The 19,611-nt window shown below is 41.0% G+C and overlaps 1 protein-coding gene across 1 annotated transcript in view; it reads right to left on the bottom strand.

Moving 5' to 3' along the window:
* The window catches only part of LOC148443428 (collagen alpha-1(XXVI) chain-like), a gene marked incomplete at its 3' end in the record, with an annotated part of 638,952 nt that overhangs the window by 446,289 nt on the left and 173,052 nt on the right, over positions 1-19,611 (bottom strand). The window contains exon 3 of the mRNA XM_088462839.1: positions 7,171-7,274. Within this exon, the coding sequence (XP_088318965.1) occupies positions 7,171-7,274 (104 nt within the window). The remainder of the gene's footprint in view (positions 1-7,170; positions 7,275-19,611) is intronic.

The raw sequence follows: 19,611 nt of genomic DNA, 5'->3' as shown, positions 1-19,611 counted from the left end.
GCACGCGCACTGCGATGCGTACGCATGTGCACAATGCGAAAATCCGCCAGCTACGAGCGAACCAAGGCCAGATTAGCAATGGGGTGGATGGAACTACAGCTCCAGGCCTCCACATAAAAATAGGCCCATCATCATGGCAGCATGATGAGGACCAGCTGCCTAGTTAGCAACAGTTTGCCATAAATCTTAAGTATTAAAATTGAATTGATAGATTTTTCACAAAATAATGCATTTTGGTGCTCCTAGAGTAGGGTATGTCCACACCCACATGGCTCTGGCCACATCCACACAGCTCCTCCCATTCTCAAAGTAGGCCCTTGAACATTTTCAGCCCCAGGCCCAAGTGGCCCTTAATCCGGCCCTGGAGCGAACGCATCCTATAGAGCTAGTCTGAATCAGGTCCTCTGTCTCAGATAGTCCTTGGAGAATACTTTTGAGCTGAGTAACAACTAAAAACATCCTTCATTATACACACCCATGCATTTTACCCTGTTATTGCTGCATAAATTGCAAGTATGAACACCAAATATGGTTTTAATTTTGCCTATTGTATTAACATGCCCAATGGGAAATTTATTGCTCTTCAAGATCTTATAATATTTATGAAGAACTGGCATTGACCCACACATTACAAAGCCAACTTAATAAAATTATGTTACCCATTATGTCAACTTTAAACTGTTCCCTTCAAGAAACTTAATAGCTGGGCAAATACTTGTTAATTCAATACATAGTATCCAATTAAACTGGAAAGTAAAAATATTATAAGACTGAAATAAACACTTTAACTGCAATTGGTGGAAATTTTTATATGCAGAACACTATTTTTCCAGACCAAGCTATAATTTTTTTAACAAGCTGTTCTCGAACTACAACTTCTAGCATTATCTACAAAGGGTCATCAGTAATCTTTTATATAATGTTATATACTATGTTTGTTTGTCTGACAAGTGCCTTAAATTCTTCTGCATGCTAGACTTTAAGAGTTTTCTACTTTCAGAGAATTTTCAATATGCTGGTTCTTGCATTCCCTTTTGCTGTTTTTGCTAAATGCATTACTTTATCTTTCTGGCTTCCTTCTTTGCCTGTTATTTAAGTGTATATATTATTTATGTCCCTGGGGATACAATGTGACATATCCAAGGTGAGAAGCATAAAACACTTTTTTCTGGGTACACACTAGTTGACATATCAGGCGTACAATTGAACAGCGATACAGGTTGAGTCTCCAATATCCAAATATTTCTAAATACAAAATATTCCGAAATAAAGAATTTTTTGGCCAGGACTGTGATAATGAAACCTTTGATTTGTGATGGTTCAATGTACACAAATTTGTCTAAGGCACAAATTATTAAAAATATTGTATAAAATTTCCTTCATTCTGTGTGTATAAGGTGTATATGACACATAAATTAATTTCATGTATATACACAAACTTTGCTTGAGCAACAAAATTATTGAAAATATGTATAAAATTACCTGCAGGCTGTGTGTATAAGGTGTACAGTATAAAACACATAAATGTTTTCTGTTTGTATATTTGGGTCCCATTCCCAAGATATTTCATTTTGGTATGCAAATATACCAAAATACGGAATATTCCGTTATCCAAAATACCCCTGGTCCCAAGCATTTTGGATATGGGAGAATCAACCTGTATATATAAATTGCATGTGCATTGGCCAGTGTGTACAAATTATATGTCTGTGAATGATGTCGCACAGCCTATGCTCTATATATCAGCTGTTATATAGGTGCATCGTGCTGTGTGTACAGGTGGTCAGCTGACCATCATACAATTGCTGCAGAGGCCACCGGTGACTGATCATAACTGGGTGGGCACATGTAAATGCCCGCCCAGTTGTGACATCAGTAACGACCCATTGGGCTGACTATTGGTAAGTGTATATGCACTTACCAATCGTCAGGTAGGATGGCAGATCGGCCGGTTGTCCTAGTGTGTGCTCACCTTAAGGCGATGTTTTGGGAGCATAAAAAGTTTATTTGATAAGACAGAAAGACACATTTGAACAAGTGCATAAGCTGTCAAAAGATCTTTTCTATGAATTGTTGTATTAAGTTGACTTTGATAATTTACACATTTTGAGTTGTGCAAAATGTATTGGTGTTAGAAGTGGGAAGTAGATGTCTGAAGGAAAAGGAAACTAGAGATATGGTCTAGGCCTGCCTCTGCTTTCCTTCTGCTGCCAGAATGATAAAAAAATAAAAAAAAATAATTTAGATATTATGCCCAAATAATATTTTGGTACAAATAGTTTGTTGTTAGTTAAATTTGTTTATATATCTATATATATATATATATATATATATATATATATATATATTATGATATCAAGAAGAGAAGTGGTGTTAGCAATTTAATAATTTTAAATTGGATTGTTGAAGCTGAGTTAGCAGTCAAGTTTAAAGCGGTAGTGTTTAGGATGGTTTTGTCTTACTATACATTGCCACTTTACATTTAACTACTAACTTGATGAAATCTCAGCAATTTCAGAATCATGTACCCTATTACATTTGGCACATAGAGTCTAGTCTGAATGGCTGTGTAGCCAGGGGTGCTGTTAAAATTTCTGGGCCCAAGTAGTTTTAAGAGAGTATAGAAAATTTGCCTCATTGTGCATATCAGGCCCCAATGGACAAGCTGCAGCGAAGTCCAGATACTGTCTTTCAAAACCTCCCTTCCCCCTCTCGGTGCATGTATGTGACCCAGGTTTAGCTATTGCACCTCATGAGCAGCATTGGCTGTCATTTATTGTCGTTTAATAAACAACTCATAACTGAATGTCTCAGTTTTCCACCTCCCTAATTTGCTTAGTCAGAAAATAAAAAATGAAACCGTTTATGGGGCATATGTATCACAATCCTCATTTTTAATGCAGAAATTATAAATATTTTTAGTGTAAATTCACAACATGAAAATGACTATTTTCACACAAATGTACTATTTGTCTCTTGCTAGGAGACGGGCTCTGGAAGCAGTGTGATAGCATAATTCTATCACACTGCTTCCTGATTCGCTCCTCGGCACACAGTCATCAGCCAGCACATGCAACACAGGGGACAGGCGGAGAGGGATCCCTCTCTGGAAGAATTTGTTAAATAGTAGCCCATAGTCTACTATAGAGTACTATAGAGTAAAGCATTACCTATCTGGGCCAAGCTCCGGAATGCTGAGCTTTATAAATCCAGCAGCACAGCGGTCCCCATACAAATCTATGAGGGCTGCATTTACGGACAAAAATGGAGTGACTTCTGCAGATATTGGAGATATCTGCTACGATCCCTTCATAGTACATCTGGGGAGTGACGGGAGATCAGGGAGATGGGAGATCAGGGTGCGATATTCAGTTGTGTTTGGGCGCCTATGCATATCATGTATGTCACGTCCAAGCAGACAGGGTTTAGCCGCTGCTTTGGGTGCCCAAACCCCCGACTTATTGCACATTTCTGCTGCGAGCTGAAATGTATGCTTCCGCAGCTGTACGCGCCTGTACAGAACAACAGTTGAATTGCTCTGTCAGGCATCCGGCACCTGCAGCCGCAGGTGCTAACAACTGAATGTTAAAAGTTGCTTATCAGTGACACATAACAGATTTTAGGCACAAATATAGATGAAAAAAGAGAGGTACATATTTATACACAGATCACCCTTATGTTTTACATCCACAATCAAACATCTTTACAAGTAAAAAGTAGGGATTCTTTTCTCCTGACTCCACACATTATACTGCAACCAGTTGGAGGTACAGAAGGAGGAGTAGAAACAATAATAGTTAACAACATAGGTAGCCACTGTATTGCTGCTAAGACTATAAAGGTCAGGAATTTTTTTTAGCAGGACAGGGTATTGGAGACAATTAATTTTGGGAAAAACGCTGATTCTTTGCTGAAACTTGCTCACAACACTCCCAGCTTTGAGCTGCTGTAATGGTTGAACTTTGAGACTAAACTACTTATTTTAAGGTCGCCGTTTACAGTCACAGTTCCCCAAAAAGTAACAATTTTTCATGCTTAAGACCAAAATAAAACTTCTGTCTAATACTAAATTGACCAAAATATGGAATACTTTTGCTTTCATCATTAAATCAAGTTGCTCTGTGTTTAATCCTATATCTCTGTTATCCCATTGCTGTTTGCATGTCACTAGCCATACAGTAACTACTATGTTACTGTATGTATCGATATTAAGAAATAAGACTCCTGTCCGTTATGTAAATCTAGAAGAAATAAGTTAATGCATGTGCACAAATTTTAAGTAATGTTTAAATACTCCAAAGACTACCAGAAGCTCCTCTTTTACCACTTTATTAAAAATAAAATATTCTTTCTCAACATCTGGGCTTCTTAAAGATCCACAGGGAATAAAAGAAAACCCCAATGAGGCAAGGGGACTGCTCTATTCAGACCCCCAGTGCCCAATGACTGTGACCTGAAGGAGGGGTCAACAGACTTTGAACCAATCACACGATGCTTACAATGGCCGCTCCGCTGAGTACCTATTGACACTCCCATCGATAGAGTGCACATTCACTTCTTGTAGCGTCATACAGTTTTTATTTTTCTTCTATTCAATGTAGGAAAGAAATTGGACACAGTATGATACGTTTCCTGTATCCAATGAGATTTCCATTAGCGTAATGTAATGCTGCTGCATAATTTCATAATGAAAAGTGGTGTATTATTTTTACACTTACTATATTTCAATGTGAGGGAGTCTATTTGCACTTTATTATCTGTTTGCAGGGACATTTTTATTTTATATGCAGAGCCTAGACCTAGAATTCATTCATAGTGCAATATGTACAGAATGTGTTTAATATGCAGAGCTTAGTTTATTTGCAGAGCAATCAATGTTTTATAGGTTTAAATCACAGCTAAGTGTGATAAGAGACAGTCAGTGCAAAAGCATACTATCCAGCTGTTCTAATTCCATTAGGACAGTACCAATGGTAAACTGTCTCCCTCAGTCAGGAGTGGTCCTGATACTCTTTAACTTCCATTACACTATATACACACCAGACAGTTTACATGTTCTTATATTATTAACAAATTAATCTCCAATTTACCAGGCATATTAAATCTCCCAAATATTACTAAAGCTGTAACGCTATAAGTGGCCTCATGCTGTGTGCCATAACAAAGTTAAAATATGATTTCTTATCTTAAATCATAATACATAATTGTAATTTTCTTTAGAATGTAAGCTCTCATGGGCAGAGCCCTCTTCCCTCATGTTCTTCTCCTTCCCTTACTTACAGTACAGTACACTATTACTTACTTCTAACTCCCCACAATGGCACTTACAGTAACACCTACCCTCCAACATGACCCCTTCCACCCGCTACAAAATGCTCTGCTCTTGGACTTCCCACCTAATTAATGAGCTAGTTAATTGAAGAGAAAGGTGTTTCACCACGAGTAGTTGCAATCATCAATTAAAAGAGAAATCCAGGAACAGAGCTTTTTGTACTGGGTGGAAGGGATCATGTTGGAGGGTCTGCTAACACTTGGTTGCTGACGCCCTGTTGCTTGTTTAAGTGTTACGCTCGCTAATGCGGCAAAGTATATAAACTATGTCCTTGTCCTGCATTGTTTGGTACAGTTAATAACTGTTTTCTTGTGTGATCACTTGCTTATGTACTTTGTAAGGCGCTGCAGAACCTTTGTGGCACCATATAAATAAAGTAGAATTATTATTATAATAATAGTAATAATATTATACGTCATTGTTATACATTTTTATGATAAACTTTACATTATAACATTCTTATTTCCTTTACAATGTTACTTAATAAGTTTGCCATTTTTCTCACAGTTCTTGTAACTCATCTAGCACAATTTACTTTCTCCACAGATTTAGTGGAAGGCGAGAAGTATACCACTATGAGTCAGAGTCTTAACTTACCTGTGTAGATCTGGACACACTGGCTCCTCCTTCATCTCTCACAAGAAATTACACAATCAAAACCACTGTTGTTAAACTGGTTTGAAGGGCAAACAGAGTTCTAGGAGTTTGATAGAACTAATGTACATGTATGATGAATACTAATACAATAGTATATTATTAATATAGTATATAATTTCTGATAATCAATTATTATCAAAATATATCATACAAAATTAATAATGAATATATAGTCCATTTATTATAGTCAATGTTACAACGTAGAAAAAGACAAAATAATGAATATACAGTAAAAGTTTAATTTTTAAATAGACATAGGCAGTAGCAAACCTAAGAGTCCTAATGCCAATTTTGAACTTGGACTCCTCAATATAATCACAATTAATAAGATCATGTTACGTAACTCTACTCAAACCCAGTACATCCAGCAACTTTATTTTTTACCACCAAGGAAGATGTTGAAGAGCCACAGTACGATTTAGGAGTAGGTCTCCGCTATTATCATCATTAGTAAACTAAATATAATTGAACCTTTCTGGGTCCCATCTGTCTAGAGAGAACTGGATGCAGTTGTTGTTGTCTGGTTTTCCCATCTAATAGGGTTAATTCTGGTGACATAGCTGTAGGTAGTGTTTAGTACAATTGCATTATGCAGATGATCCAAGGACAGGATAGTTTTAAAATGGCAATAGGAATGAGTGCTAACCAGGCTCGTATAGTACTCATTCCTATTGCCATTTTAAAACTATCTGTCAAACCGATGAAGGGTAAATACACCCACTGGTCTTAACAATAACCAGTTGTGGTAACACTACCGGATGTTCTTAACCATTATTTTGTAGGCTGGAGAAATGTGGTAGTAGTTACACCACTGCAAGCACATTTAAAGCAGACTAGGAATTTATTATACGGAATCATAAAAAAATTTTGGTAATAAAAATGACTATATTAATACTAACATTTAATGTTAGGACACTTTATTTTGGCACACATATTGTTACTGCTGACCCGTGGAAACCTATGTTCTCATTACTAGTGCTCACATCAATAGTAAACACTGGAAGACTACAAGTCATCGATACTTAATATGACAGTGATTGCATATTATTAACCACCTAACATGCAGAGCATTTCCTTATATCCACTTCAATTGAAAAGGTTCTGTTTTTGTACGGTATGTTCAGTGAACTGCTGAACATGCACTAAATAAAACATTTTGAAATTCATATGGATAGACTTACCTTCCTCACAGTTACTTCCAGTGAATCCTGGACAGCATCTCCATTCCATGGTAGTGACAGTACGATAGGACATTTTGTACACAGGTCTCAGGACAGTTCTGTAACTACAAAAGAAAAAATTAAGACCCTCAGGCATCCTAAAGAATAATATAGCCTCAAACATTCTATATAGATTTTGAAGTAATTACATTACAAATCACTGTGCTTGTATAAGAACACTATTCCTATATTCCTCTACAATACTCACACTGCATCCCTGCAAAGTTATCTCAGAAATAAATGTCCTGTATAAAAGCAGGGATAGCTTAACAATGGGATGGATGGGCTGCTTCCTGGTAGCTGGCTCCTCCCTAGGGACTAGCCATTTTTTTAAAAGTGCCAATATTCAGCCCTGTGCTGACCTGTTCTCCCCTCCTGCACCCTGCACCCAGGGCATGTTATTGTCACGACCCTGGCTAGTTTTCACCTTTTGCCTTATGACTTACCCCTGCCAACTATCCCATGGATCTGTATATGTAATTCGCCTGGGAGATCTGTCCTGATCATGCTGGCTGCAACACTTCTGTGTATGCTTTTGGACTGTGCTCTCCTTTCCACAGTGATTATTCACCTGGGTCCTTTCCTGTCTTTGAACACTGCTAGTCTTGATTGGAATTGCAGGTGTAGTTCTGACTCTCAGTACTGCAGATATGTTCGCTCCCTCTGCATGTTGTGCCCTCCACTACTCAGAATGCTCCTGCCAGACCACCTGACTGTATCCACCAATTGCTGCATGACCCAGGATCTAAACATCCTCCTTTGATAGCATTCAGGGCCTGACCATCTCGTTACTTCCCGTGGTGTATAGTTTGTCCTACTTCTGTGTACAAGTGCACCCCAGGCTTCTGCTGCATTCCCAGACTTCATTCCCAGTAATCCTGCTGTCAGCTGTGCCTGGCATATCCAGAAATCCTGCTTGTTTCCAGACCAGTTCATTCAACAATCCTGCTAATAGCAATACCTGGCATATCTAGAAATCCTGCTGGTTCCCAGACCAGTTCATCTAGTAAACCTGCTAACAGCTATACCTGGCATATCCAGAAATCCTGCTGGTTCCCAGACCAATTTATTCAGCAATCCTGCTAATAGCTATACCTGGCACATCTGGAAATCCTACTGGTTCACAGTCCAATTCAGCAAGTCTATCTACTGGTTCTCAGTTCAATTCTGCAAGCCTACCTACTGGTACCCCGTCCAGCTCAGCAAGCCTACCTGCCGGTCCCAGTCCGGTTCCTCCAAGTTATCTACTGGTTCTCAGTCCAATTCTGCAAGCCCACCTACTGCTACCCCGTCCAGCTCAGCAAGCCTTCCTGACAGTCCCAGTCCGGTTCCTCCAAGTTTTCTACAGGTTCCACTCCAACATTACAAGTTTCTTGTTCTTGTCATTTATCATCAAAGGCAGTTCTCACTGCCATACAATTCATATGTAAATAGAGCTATTTACATCATCCGTGGTTCCAGTCAAGCCGGTCTCCGCTGAATCCAGTTCAACACCTGAGTCAGGTAACTCTCAAGCACCAATCGTGACAGTTATAGTGCTGATGACAAAAGTTGAGCATCAGAGGAGTGCTTGCTGAGCCACATGTAGGTAACTGAGAGCACGTACCATGCTGTGTGTTGGGGCATATAGCAATGTAGTGAGGCTAATGGAGGAGGCATGAAGTAGACAGAAACGTCAGCTGGATTCAGATACCTCAGGCAAGTAAGCAGTGCTTGTATGGATGTAAACCATTCTCAGTTGCATATTGTGTGTGTTTCTCCTATGATGGATGAGTGGATGAAACCTGTGTAAAGTGCAGACTGAGCAGGGGCTGTTTATGTGACTGTGCACTAGTCTCTACATTATTTGATCATCTCATGGTGCGCTTTGCATTTTTTTGCACTAGAATGTTCACAGAATGTAAAATAAATCTCTAGAATGCTATCTGTATTGTATGACTGTAACTAACATGTACTCTGCTTTTGTTCATGGGTGAAAAGTACGATTTCTGTATTATATGGCCGTATGTACTGTAGGATGCTTTCTGCAACATACGGCAGTAACTAGGGTATTTCTGTATTGTATGGTGTTCACTAGGATGCTAGATGTTCTCTGTAATGTACATTGATGAGCCAAAAGATTATGAACACCTGCCTAAAAAGCTGTTGCTCCTCCTTGTAAAGCCAAAACCGCTATGATTTTTTGAGGCATGGCTCTGCAAGACCTCTGAAGGTGACCTGTGGTATCTGCTACCAGGATGTTATCTACAGATCATTTAACTCCTTTAAATTGCAAGGTGGAGCCGCCGCAGAGTGTACTTGTTGTTCCGACACATACCACAGATATTCAATTGGTTTGAGATATAGGACAGGATGCATCAACTCTAAAAATGCAGTGAAACCTCCAAAACTTTGCTATCATCGTATGCACCAAGCTCCGGAAAGCATTAGGCAATGCCCTATAGATGAGGCTGTCTAATAGAAACCTATGGATTTCTTATCAGAGTTTTCCCAGCAAGGCCGCGCATGAGCAGAAGGACTCCCGGGTCATAAACCTGGAAGTCCCCACACTGCAAAGGACATCTTAGGGAAGCTATCCTTTGTTTAAATCTTCATGCATATGGAGTTACTAAAACGCCAGTATGCATGCAATCAGTGGAGGGATGCAGAGTATCCAAATTGCAATGCTTGATGCATCCTGCCCATGATGTAATGTATTTGGACACCAGGGCAACAACTTGAACTTTTTATTATGTTCCTAAAACCATTCTTGAACATTCCATGCAGTGAGCAGGGTGCATTATCCTGCTGAAAGATGCCACTTCTGTCGGAAAATGTTGTTTTCATGAAAGCATATACCTGATCCACAACAGTATTTAGGTAGGTGTACGCATCAATTTTACATCCCCATAAATGACCAGACACAGAAGTACTGTAGAACATTTCTCAAACATTGTTTTCTTACCACAATGCATCTCTTTCTTATGAGAACAACGCACACATACCCGGCAGTCCATATTATGAAACAACAAACTGGATTCTCCAGACCAGGCAACCTTCTTCAATTGAACCAGGGACTAATTCTGATGCTTGTATGCCCATTATGAGCACTTCAGGTGGTAGACAGCGGTTAACATGGGCATTTTCACTGGCTAAAACAAAACAGCCAAGGACTATGCCCACATACTGTAGGTGACAGCCACACTCAAGTAAATAACTTACATAACTAGTCTGGCAATTTATTAGTGATTTAATGGGCTAAATAATTATCTGATAGATTACATTAAAAGATTTTCCTCTTGTGTTCAATATATCAACATGTTATACTGTACATGGAGACCTCCCAATTTAATGTCTGATTTTAGTCACAAATTAGTATTTTCTCTTATAGGATCTTTGGGCTGATTCATTAAGGATTGTAGCTGCAACAGCTCTGATTGTTATATACTGTGTATGCGTATCGCAGTACGTGTTCGCGAAGGCACCACTGCGAGTAATTGACAGGCAGTGAGCTTTTGGGGATAGTGACGGGGGGTGGTCGGAGAAACGTGTGGGATGCATAAATTAGCGATTGCGATTGCATACACAGTTTGAGCTCTCACTGCATGCAACGAGGTTAGCAATTTCTAAATAAGATCAGGGCTGCTGTAATTCTGTATGAGGGGCTGATGGTACGTGATGTTACTGATGTTTGTGGAGGTTTGCAAGGTATTACAGATGTGAGATGGAGGCAGTGGGTATCTCTATGCTGGAAGTGCGACGGCATTGCGATAACAATCATTAGCATATTTTCACAGCAGACCTGCGTGCGACTACAGAGCTGCAATCGCAATAGCGATCCTTAATGAATCGGGCCCTTTATCTTTTCTTTTTTTAGGATTATCAAACTAAGTCAAAAAGTTTTTTCTTTACTCTTTTTGGGGTAAATTTACTAAAGTGACAGTTTTTAAAAGTGAGCTCTGTAAGAGATGTTGCCCAAAGCAACCAATCAGATTCTAGCTATTATCTTCTAGAAGGTGCTAGTTAAATGTTAAGTAGAATCTGATTGGTTGCTATGGGCAACTCACCTCTAAAAACGCTCACTTTAGTAAATTTACCCCTTTGACTTTATCCATGATTACTCTAAAGTGCACCTCAGGTGCAATTACTAATAAGTGGTACATATTTATGTAACTACTTTGATCCTATTATTTTTCTGTGCAGTCCCCTATTCTAAACTTTAACCCTGTGGCTGGTTCCACGTGGAACCAGCCAATGAGCGGCTGCTACATGTAAGCGGCTGCTGATGGCTAGCAGCCCGTGAGAAATAACAGATGATTCTGCTCATCTGTCATTTCGCGAGGTGTAAGTACTGTATATGTAACAGCATATACAGTACTTACACATGCTCGGCATGGTTCGTGTAAGTCATTTTTTTGTTTTGACAAGACCCTGGATGCTACAGAGAGTGGCACCAGGATGGAGGTGAGTATAGGATCTTTTTTGCAGGTACATCCACACGGATTTCTACATTGGACAAGTGGACCGACCGGTTCGTACAAGTAAGTATGTGTGATTGAGGTATGTGTGTAATAAATTTATACTATCTATGGTGTGTGTGTTTTGTCTTTATTTAACTATTTATTTTACAGTGGAGGTATGAGTGCCGGCCGACTGCTGGCACTTGTAGTTCCACAAGTGCCAAAGGGCAGGCATGCTGGCACCTGTATTTCCACTGTAAAATACAATAGATTACTTCTATTTTACAGTTTATTACCCCCGTACCCACAGCCCAGGGGTGCGGGGAAGAGCCCTGGGCTTCAGACCATGCCTGGAGTTCTGGGAGAAGGGGGGACCTCCTCACCTCCCCTGAGATCCCCGGTTTGACCTGACCGGCTTGGGGTGAGAATGCTTTGGCCCTAGAGACCCGGTAATAGGGTCTCTTGGCTGTGGCATTACACCCTGGTCAGTTTGGGTTTTAAATATAGGGGGACCCCCTACGCAATTGTTTTTCAAATATATTAAAACCAGCACTGGCCCTGCAGTCTGGTGCTGGTTCCTAAATGGAACCCTACTTGTTTTTCTCCCCATAATTTTTGGTACCAGGACTGGCTGACCACTACAGGGTGGGTTATGCTTTTGGGGGGGACTCTAAGTAATTAAAAAAAATATTTAACCCTTCTTTTACAGGTTTTCAACACAAGCAGCCTTCACAAATCTCACTGATATGTACAGGCTGCTAGATCGGGAGAGATTTGCAGAGAGAAAACACTGCAATCTCGGATGCGTAATCTCATCTTCACTTGCAACTCGGGGGAGATATCTCGATCTGCATCACCATCGGAAAACTCACTTTCAGCTAAACTCACTTCTTAGTAAATTTGCGAGATGAAAAACGGGAAAATCACCCGAGATTCAGTGATGCAAATCAAGATTAAAAATAAACTCAACCAATCTCGATTCTTAGTAAATTTACCCCTTAGTATCACTTTTATTAGGCTCACCACTTTTGATTAGGAAATTAAAGTGTTTAAAGTGTTAAAGTGTAGGTGAGAAACAGCAACATATACTACAAAAGATAACTGATTTATCTATACTCTATTCTCAAGTTGTTGTGCTACATCCATTTCAGAATTCTAAAGCTGTGTACGCAGTGATGTGAGTGACAGCCGAAGGGCCAACATATCGGGCGGCCGGTACATTACACAATCCAATGCCCGATATGTCGAACACTGGCTCCATTCACCTGCCTGGCAACATTCATATTGACAAATTGAGCAGCATGTACTGCAGATCTGTTGATGCGATGAACGACCCCGCGGAAACTCGCGAGGGCCGACATAGTGGGTGCACACTTGCCGATGTAGACGATATGTCAGCTCAATCATCTAATGTGTACCAACCTTTGGATTGTCTCTAAATATGAATACATTGATTTAGTGCTGTTGATTGTTGGCAAGGTTTTATACTGTACTGTAACTTCACAAATATTGTACTAAATACTTATGTAGGCATACCACCCATTTGGGATTCCTATAGACAGTCTTGAAATTGGAAAATCAGTTTGGAGTGTGGAGGCTTGACAAAGCCGAATGGGCAGTATCCTGAATGCTTGATCCTCTCTACTACTTCACCTGTGTCACGACCCTGTCTAGTTGGCACCTTTTTGCCTTGAGACTTACCCCTGTCAGCTCCGCCATGGATATGTGTGTGTAATTTGCCTGGAGGATTTGCTCTGATTATTGCACCTGATCTCTCCTCTGTCTGTGAGCACTGCTAGCCCTGATTGGAATCGCAGGTGTGGTTCTGATTCTCAGAGCTGCAGAGATGAATAGTCCCTCTGCATGTTGTGCCTTCCACCACTCAGAATGCTACTACCAGACCACCTGTCCGTATCCGCCAATTGCTGCCAGGCCCATGGTATATATATCCTCTCCTGATAGCATTCTGGGCCTGAACATCTCGTCTTCCCGTGGTGTATGGTTCATGCTGTTCCTGCATTCAAGTCTATCCCTGTAACCTGTTACAGCAATCCCTGGCGCTATCCAGAAAACCTGTTTCAACTGTACCTGGCAATCCAGTAAATCTGCTGGCAGCAACCCCCGATGCTTCCAGAAAACCTGTTACAGCCAAACCTGGCAATCCAGTAAATCTGCTGACAGCAACCCCTGGTGCATCCCGAAAACCTGCTACAGTAATACCTGACATCCAGACGTCCTGTTACAGCAATACCTGGCCTGTGCTCTGCTGCTAGTCCTACTCCTGGTTGGTCCCTGGCACTCTGTAAACCTGCATCGTGTCACCCTGCCTTGCTTCCTGCTGTGGATCAACTCCTGCCCCTTTTACCTACCTACTCCCTCCCTGAACCTAAAATTCCCAAACCTACCCATTCCTTCCTGAAACCTGTTATTCCCAATTATCCAATCCAGCCTGCACCTGAGTTCCAGCCTTTGTCATAGAAATTCCAGATTACCCTGTTTAGCCCTCGTCTCAGCATTACCTGACTTCCCATCAGTTCAGTCCACATTGTTCCAGTCCAGAGTCAAGTTCCAAGCTCATCAGTTCAGTCCACGTTGTTCCAGTCCAGAGTCAAGTTCCAAGCTCATCAGTTCAGTCCACGTTGTTCCAGTCCAGAGTCAAGTTCCAAGCTCATCAGTTCAATTCAACAAGTCTTCCTGCCGGTCCCAGTCCGGTCCCTCCAGTTTCTGTCATTTATCATCAAAGGCAGTTTTCACTGCTACACAAGTCTTGTAAATAGAGCTATCTACATCACCTGTGGTTACAGTCATGCCGGCCTCCGTTGAAACCCGATCACCAACTGAGACAGGTAACTCGCAGACACCAATTGTGACAACCTGCTTACGGCCACCACTTCTGAGTCTTTTCGCAATTTCGATTGGATGCGGCTATGAGCGAAGGTGGTGGAATAAAAGTATTCTGGCAGGATAGAAGTATTTCAATGGATAACTAAGCATTAATCAGTGTGATTCTTACAAGAGCGGTATGGTGGGTGGGTTCATAAAAAAGACAAATTGGATATTGGGAGAGGCGAACATCAGACTGTAAAGGAGAGGACAGGAAACATTGGTGGTTTGTTGATACAAATGTCAATCGCACTCACTTGAGAAGGAATGGGTGTATGATTTGCGAGAAGAGCAGACAGCATTACCATGGACACCAAAATGGTTTTGGGCACAAGGCACCCAATAATGGAAGAGAATGAGTACTGACTGAAAGAGTGTGCCGTCAGTTATGCCCAGTAGCATTCTGTTGGATACAAAAAGTTTACCTGCAGTGGCTCAACTTATTGTACAATACGTGACACATAATGAATACTGTGATTGGCTGGTGCACTGTCACTCAGAAGGAGACATGTGTCATTTCATTATACTCTGTGTATATATATATATATATATATATATATATACAACCTGTGTATAGTCGCTACCTGTACTTAGCCTCAAGGGACTGTCCCAGGTTTTAAAGATATGTAACTGTTTATTTTTTATTTATTTTTTTTGCTGTGGAAAATATCCCCATATTTTAATATTGGTCAGAATTACAGCAAAAGTCTCATTTATTCTGAGCAAATAAAGGGACATAAGAGGTCTATTATGGCTTGTGAGGGGGATTTGATGCCATATAAAGGGTCATGAGGGGACTCTGAAGTATATAAAGGGTCATGTACAGGCCTGGAATGTAAGTAATGAAAGATGGTTGTAATTGTAACACTACTGCAGTCTTAGCCATGGCCCAAACCACTCCCTCTGGTAATCTGATAACCCTATACTTATGGTATAGTAATGGTGGCAATGGTAACTTCTAAGGCTTATCCTATACATAGTGGGAACTCACATATGGGAACCACATTTTTGATTACAGGTTAGGGCAGTGTTTCCCAAACTGGTTGTGAGGAGACCTGAGTTTAAACAACACCTTTACAACATCCCAAACCAACTGTAAGCCCCTTGCAGCCTATTGTGCTGGAAAGAGAACATGATCCCTTTGGAAGTTCTTCAGATCACTAAGGCATCTCAATTGGAAACAATACAATACAGCTCCCAAAAGTCTAATGGAACATAGACTGCGGAAAGATAAGTTTGGGGAAAAATAGGGGAATTTTCGGGAATTACTCCTGGGACCCCCCTAATGATGTCCAGACACGGGGGATCACTGTGGGTACCCCCATTTAGCCCTGCAGAATATGTTCTGCATTTTTAAATAGCCGCAGCAGGTGTTTTTTTCCCAACATTAAAGAAGTGATGCAGAAGAGCACTTAGGTTTTTCTTTTCGTTTTTAAAAGTGTTCCCATCAAAATTGGGGTACATGAAAATGGATACTAGCATATTTTTAAGTCCCTAAACTAGTTATTAAAAAATTCTGCAAAAATGCACCTGCCGCTAATAGCCTATTCTAGAAAACACCTACCGCATACTTACAGAATACCCCTGAAACTAATGCGCTATTTTTAAACACTGTTCCCCATTTTTTTTTTTACCCCAAAATTTAATTTTTTGGGGGGTGTCCCTATTTTTTTTTTTTGACACATTTCGTTTTTGGGGGCAATTCCCAGGGGTGCAGGCTATTTTTTTTAAGCCTGCACCCCTAAACCCCAATTCTGCACTTTTTTCACCATGTAAAGCATTTTTACAAAGACCTTTCAAACCGGCGAAAAGTCTTTGTAATTGAATACGGGGATAATTGAAACATGTGAAAATTACTTTTCACAGCCTGATTGAATACGGACCATAGAGTTTAACAATGGATGGTAAACACAGGGGACAATAGGGTTGTAATCCACTTTTTGCTTGAATGATGCCTCTCTGCGTTGTGACCTAACATACAGTATGAGATGCTGTTTCCTCATGGGGACTTCCGGTGACCTGTCAGAATATCGCTTTTATACCAGGAGGATATAAGAGGGCATTATACCATGCCCTGAGGTTCCAAGGATTCTCAACCATTCAGAGAGCTGCAGTAAATATTGACAGACCGGGTGTAGGCATATTTAATTAAGAAGCATGCCAACCCAGCGCAGCTATTAGAATTAACTTCACTTATTCCCTGGTTACCCCTTTATGGCCAGGGAAAAACCACCAGTGCACATGTGCAAGACCCAATGACATGGTAACAGCACGATGACATGCAGAGCTTCTCCCCTGGATCCCTCCTAAGAGCAAGCAGTGGCATTATCAGAATGGTCCAGATGCTGTGCAGTTAATATATTCTGCTACTGAGGGGAAACTGAGAACAGTGAGAGACGATGGGCCTGATTGCGAATCGCACGCTATTCGCACACAATGCTGATTTCACGTGGTTGAGCGTTTTTTTGCAACTGTGCATGTGCAATTTTTTTTTAAAAGTCCTATGAGGCATGAGTTACACAGAGTGTATGCACAAAGGCGCTACTGAGATCAGGACAGACGGTATCAGAAATGTTGTGGAAAAGTGTTGGGCGTTCCTGGGCCGTGTCTTGGAGGTGGCTAGACATGAACACAAAACGGTTACTTCAGTGGGTGTGTCAATGCAAGTGGCTGCATTCACAGACGCACAGACTTATGGCGAAACTGCACCTGCCATAAGGCTGGTTCATGATTCCATGATGCAACCGATGATGGCTTAAGTACAGATGACTTATTAGTACCTCAGTCATTTTATCTATGTATATTCTTAACCTGGTACCTTGAGGACTAAGGGCCCCATTTAACATCAAATAGTGTTACTAGCTGCATATTTTGTTTAGAATCGCAGTGATATTCAACATCTCCAGAGAGGTCCAGCAACGTCCCCCTCCTTGGCAGCATCCTCCACTCTGTTATTGGGAGCCTATAGCTGCCAGCGACAGGCTGCTGTGTCATGTGCATGCGCGACGGCCAGTCTGTTCATGTGTGCTACACTTTCACCCAGCAGGAACACACCAAAGCCTGGAAGGCTTTGCTGAAGCCAGAAAGGCCATTGCTGGGTCCCCATTGCCGTATCGCTCTCGCCATCTGTGGATGGCATAAGTAATTTCAGTTTACCGCTGTTTGTTAAATAGTGAAAGGAGGACATAACCCCCTTTAGTGAGTTAAATGGAGCCCTAAGGTTGAGAACTGCTGTTTAAGGGACTGCACTCATAGAAAGTGGACGTCAGGAAAAGCCTTTAACGGCTGAACATAGCTCCTGGCTCAATTCACTTTTTGATTGACACTGCAGTCATTAAAAGTGCTGATACTGTATACTAACTTATAGTTCATAGATATAGTAACATTAATAAATGAATAGAACAGTCTAATCATACTTAATTACTGCAATATGTGCAGAGGAATATTTTATTGTTTTAACATATTTTGGTGAATCATAACAAGAAGCATCTTATATTATAACGTCCAATATTGTTACAACATTATGTTAAACTAACCATCTATCAGTCCTAACTATTTACTGTATGTGCAGTGTTGCTGACTACTTGGCTAGATTTATATTCCTTTGTTGTGTCCACAATTAGTGCTTCACTCTGCAGCATATGGCACTGATCAGATTATTGTGCAACGGACATAATAAAAACAATAAGGCTGGTGACGGAAAACAGCTGAAAACATGGGCTTGATAGCAAGAGCCACATCTGTTTGTGAGAAAATATTCTGTTATCAAATTGATGGTCTCTTGGCAAAGTCGTCAGCGGCTTGGCAAATGTAAGTGTGAGCAAGCTCTAGCATAGGCTGGCAACAATTAAAAATCAACTGAATTTGAACAGTGTTGGGAAACAAGGTCAAACTTATTCCTTTGTTGATAGCACATCTGTACGCCTTTTAACCAGTCCTATTTGCCTCAAGAAAAATGTATTTGTTGATTGCCTAAAAGGGATACTAGTTTATTTTTAAAAGGATTAGTCCATAAATTAGCATTTTTGCTAAAGGTGTTCATGTCAGTGACTTCAAACCTGATGACTTTGGGTATCCTGGCAACCGAAATGGGGCATATAGGAGCTCTGAATTTCAAGATTCACTAGAAAAAGATATTAGTTAGATACCGTACATTTTTGCACTATATCTCCCCAACACTTAGAAGCACATGTGCTATAAGTCACAGCAACCAGATTGTTATTTTTGTTTAGCCATTAAAAGCGAACAGATGGGTTGCGATGTTACATCACATTTCTAGACACAGCACTGTTATTAATGAAGAAGAACTGCACCTGTGTCCTATAGAGCTCTCCCTGTGTGAGAAAGATGCATGTTGCTGATAATTTGGCCACTGAGGGCACTGCTCAACTGGAGACTATGGGGCTGATTGAGACCCGCTCGCAAACGCACAGCGCGCGCAAGCGGGTCGATGTTTTCCTCCTGCGCATGTGCCGCCTCCGGCATGCGCGAGCCCCAGCGAGCGACTGAAGTTCAGTCGCTCCAGGGTTCACTACAAGACAGGGCGGCTGTCGATGTTGATTGACAGCTCGCCCCGTTTTGTAGGCGGGGTGGCTGCACAAACGCAGGCGTTCCCTTAGGAACACCTGGCGTTTGTGAGCGGCCCTACTGACATCACTCGTGATATCAGTAGTGGACTTCCTGCTCTATTAGAGCAGGGAGTCCACTCAGGCTTGCGAGAGCTGAGACCCTACCACAGGGTCTCCTCGCAAACTTGATGGTCGCAATAATCGCGACCATCTCCAGCCCGCTCGCACAAGCTGTGGGTGGTCACCCACAGCTTAGCGAGCGGGCAGGAGAAAAAAAAAATCCTGCCCTGATTCAGAGCGAGCGCTCGCAAACAGCGAGCGGCTCTGAGTAAGGCCCTATGGCCGTGGAAAATATAGAAATAGGCAAAGAAATTAGGTTCTAAAATGACCTATGCTTGTTTTTCTTTACTATATCTAGCATACTAAAGAAAATAAAATCAATGCAATCTCAGATAAACTATAAATCAACCACACTTCTAATTCTGTGATGTCTGAGAAGTTGGAGATGACTT

Source organism: Taudactylus pleione, unplaced genomic scaffold, assembly GCF_031769625.1.
Source record: "Taudactylus pleione unplaced genomic scaffold, aTauple2 ptg001272l, whole genome shotgun sequence".
In the NCBI taxonomy this organism is placed as follows: Eukaryota; Metazoa; Chordata; class Amphibia; order Anura; family Myobatrachidae; genus Taudactylus; species Taudactylus pleione.
The sequence above is the reverse complement of the archived record's forward strand: the minus strand, read 5'-3'. Positions and strand labels throughout refer to the sequence as shown.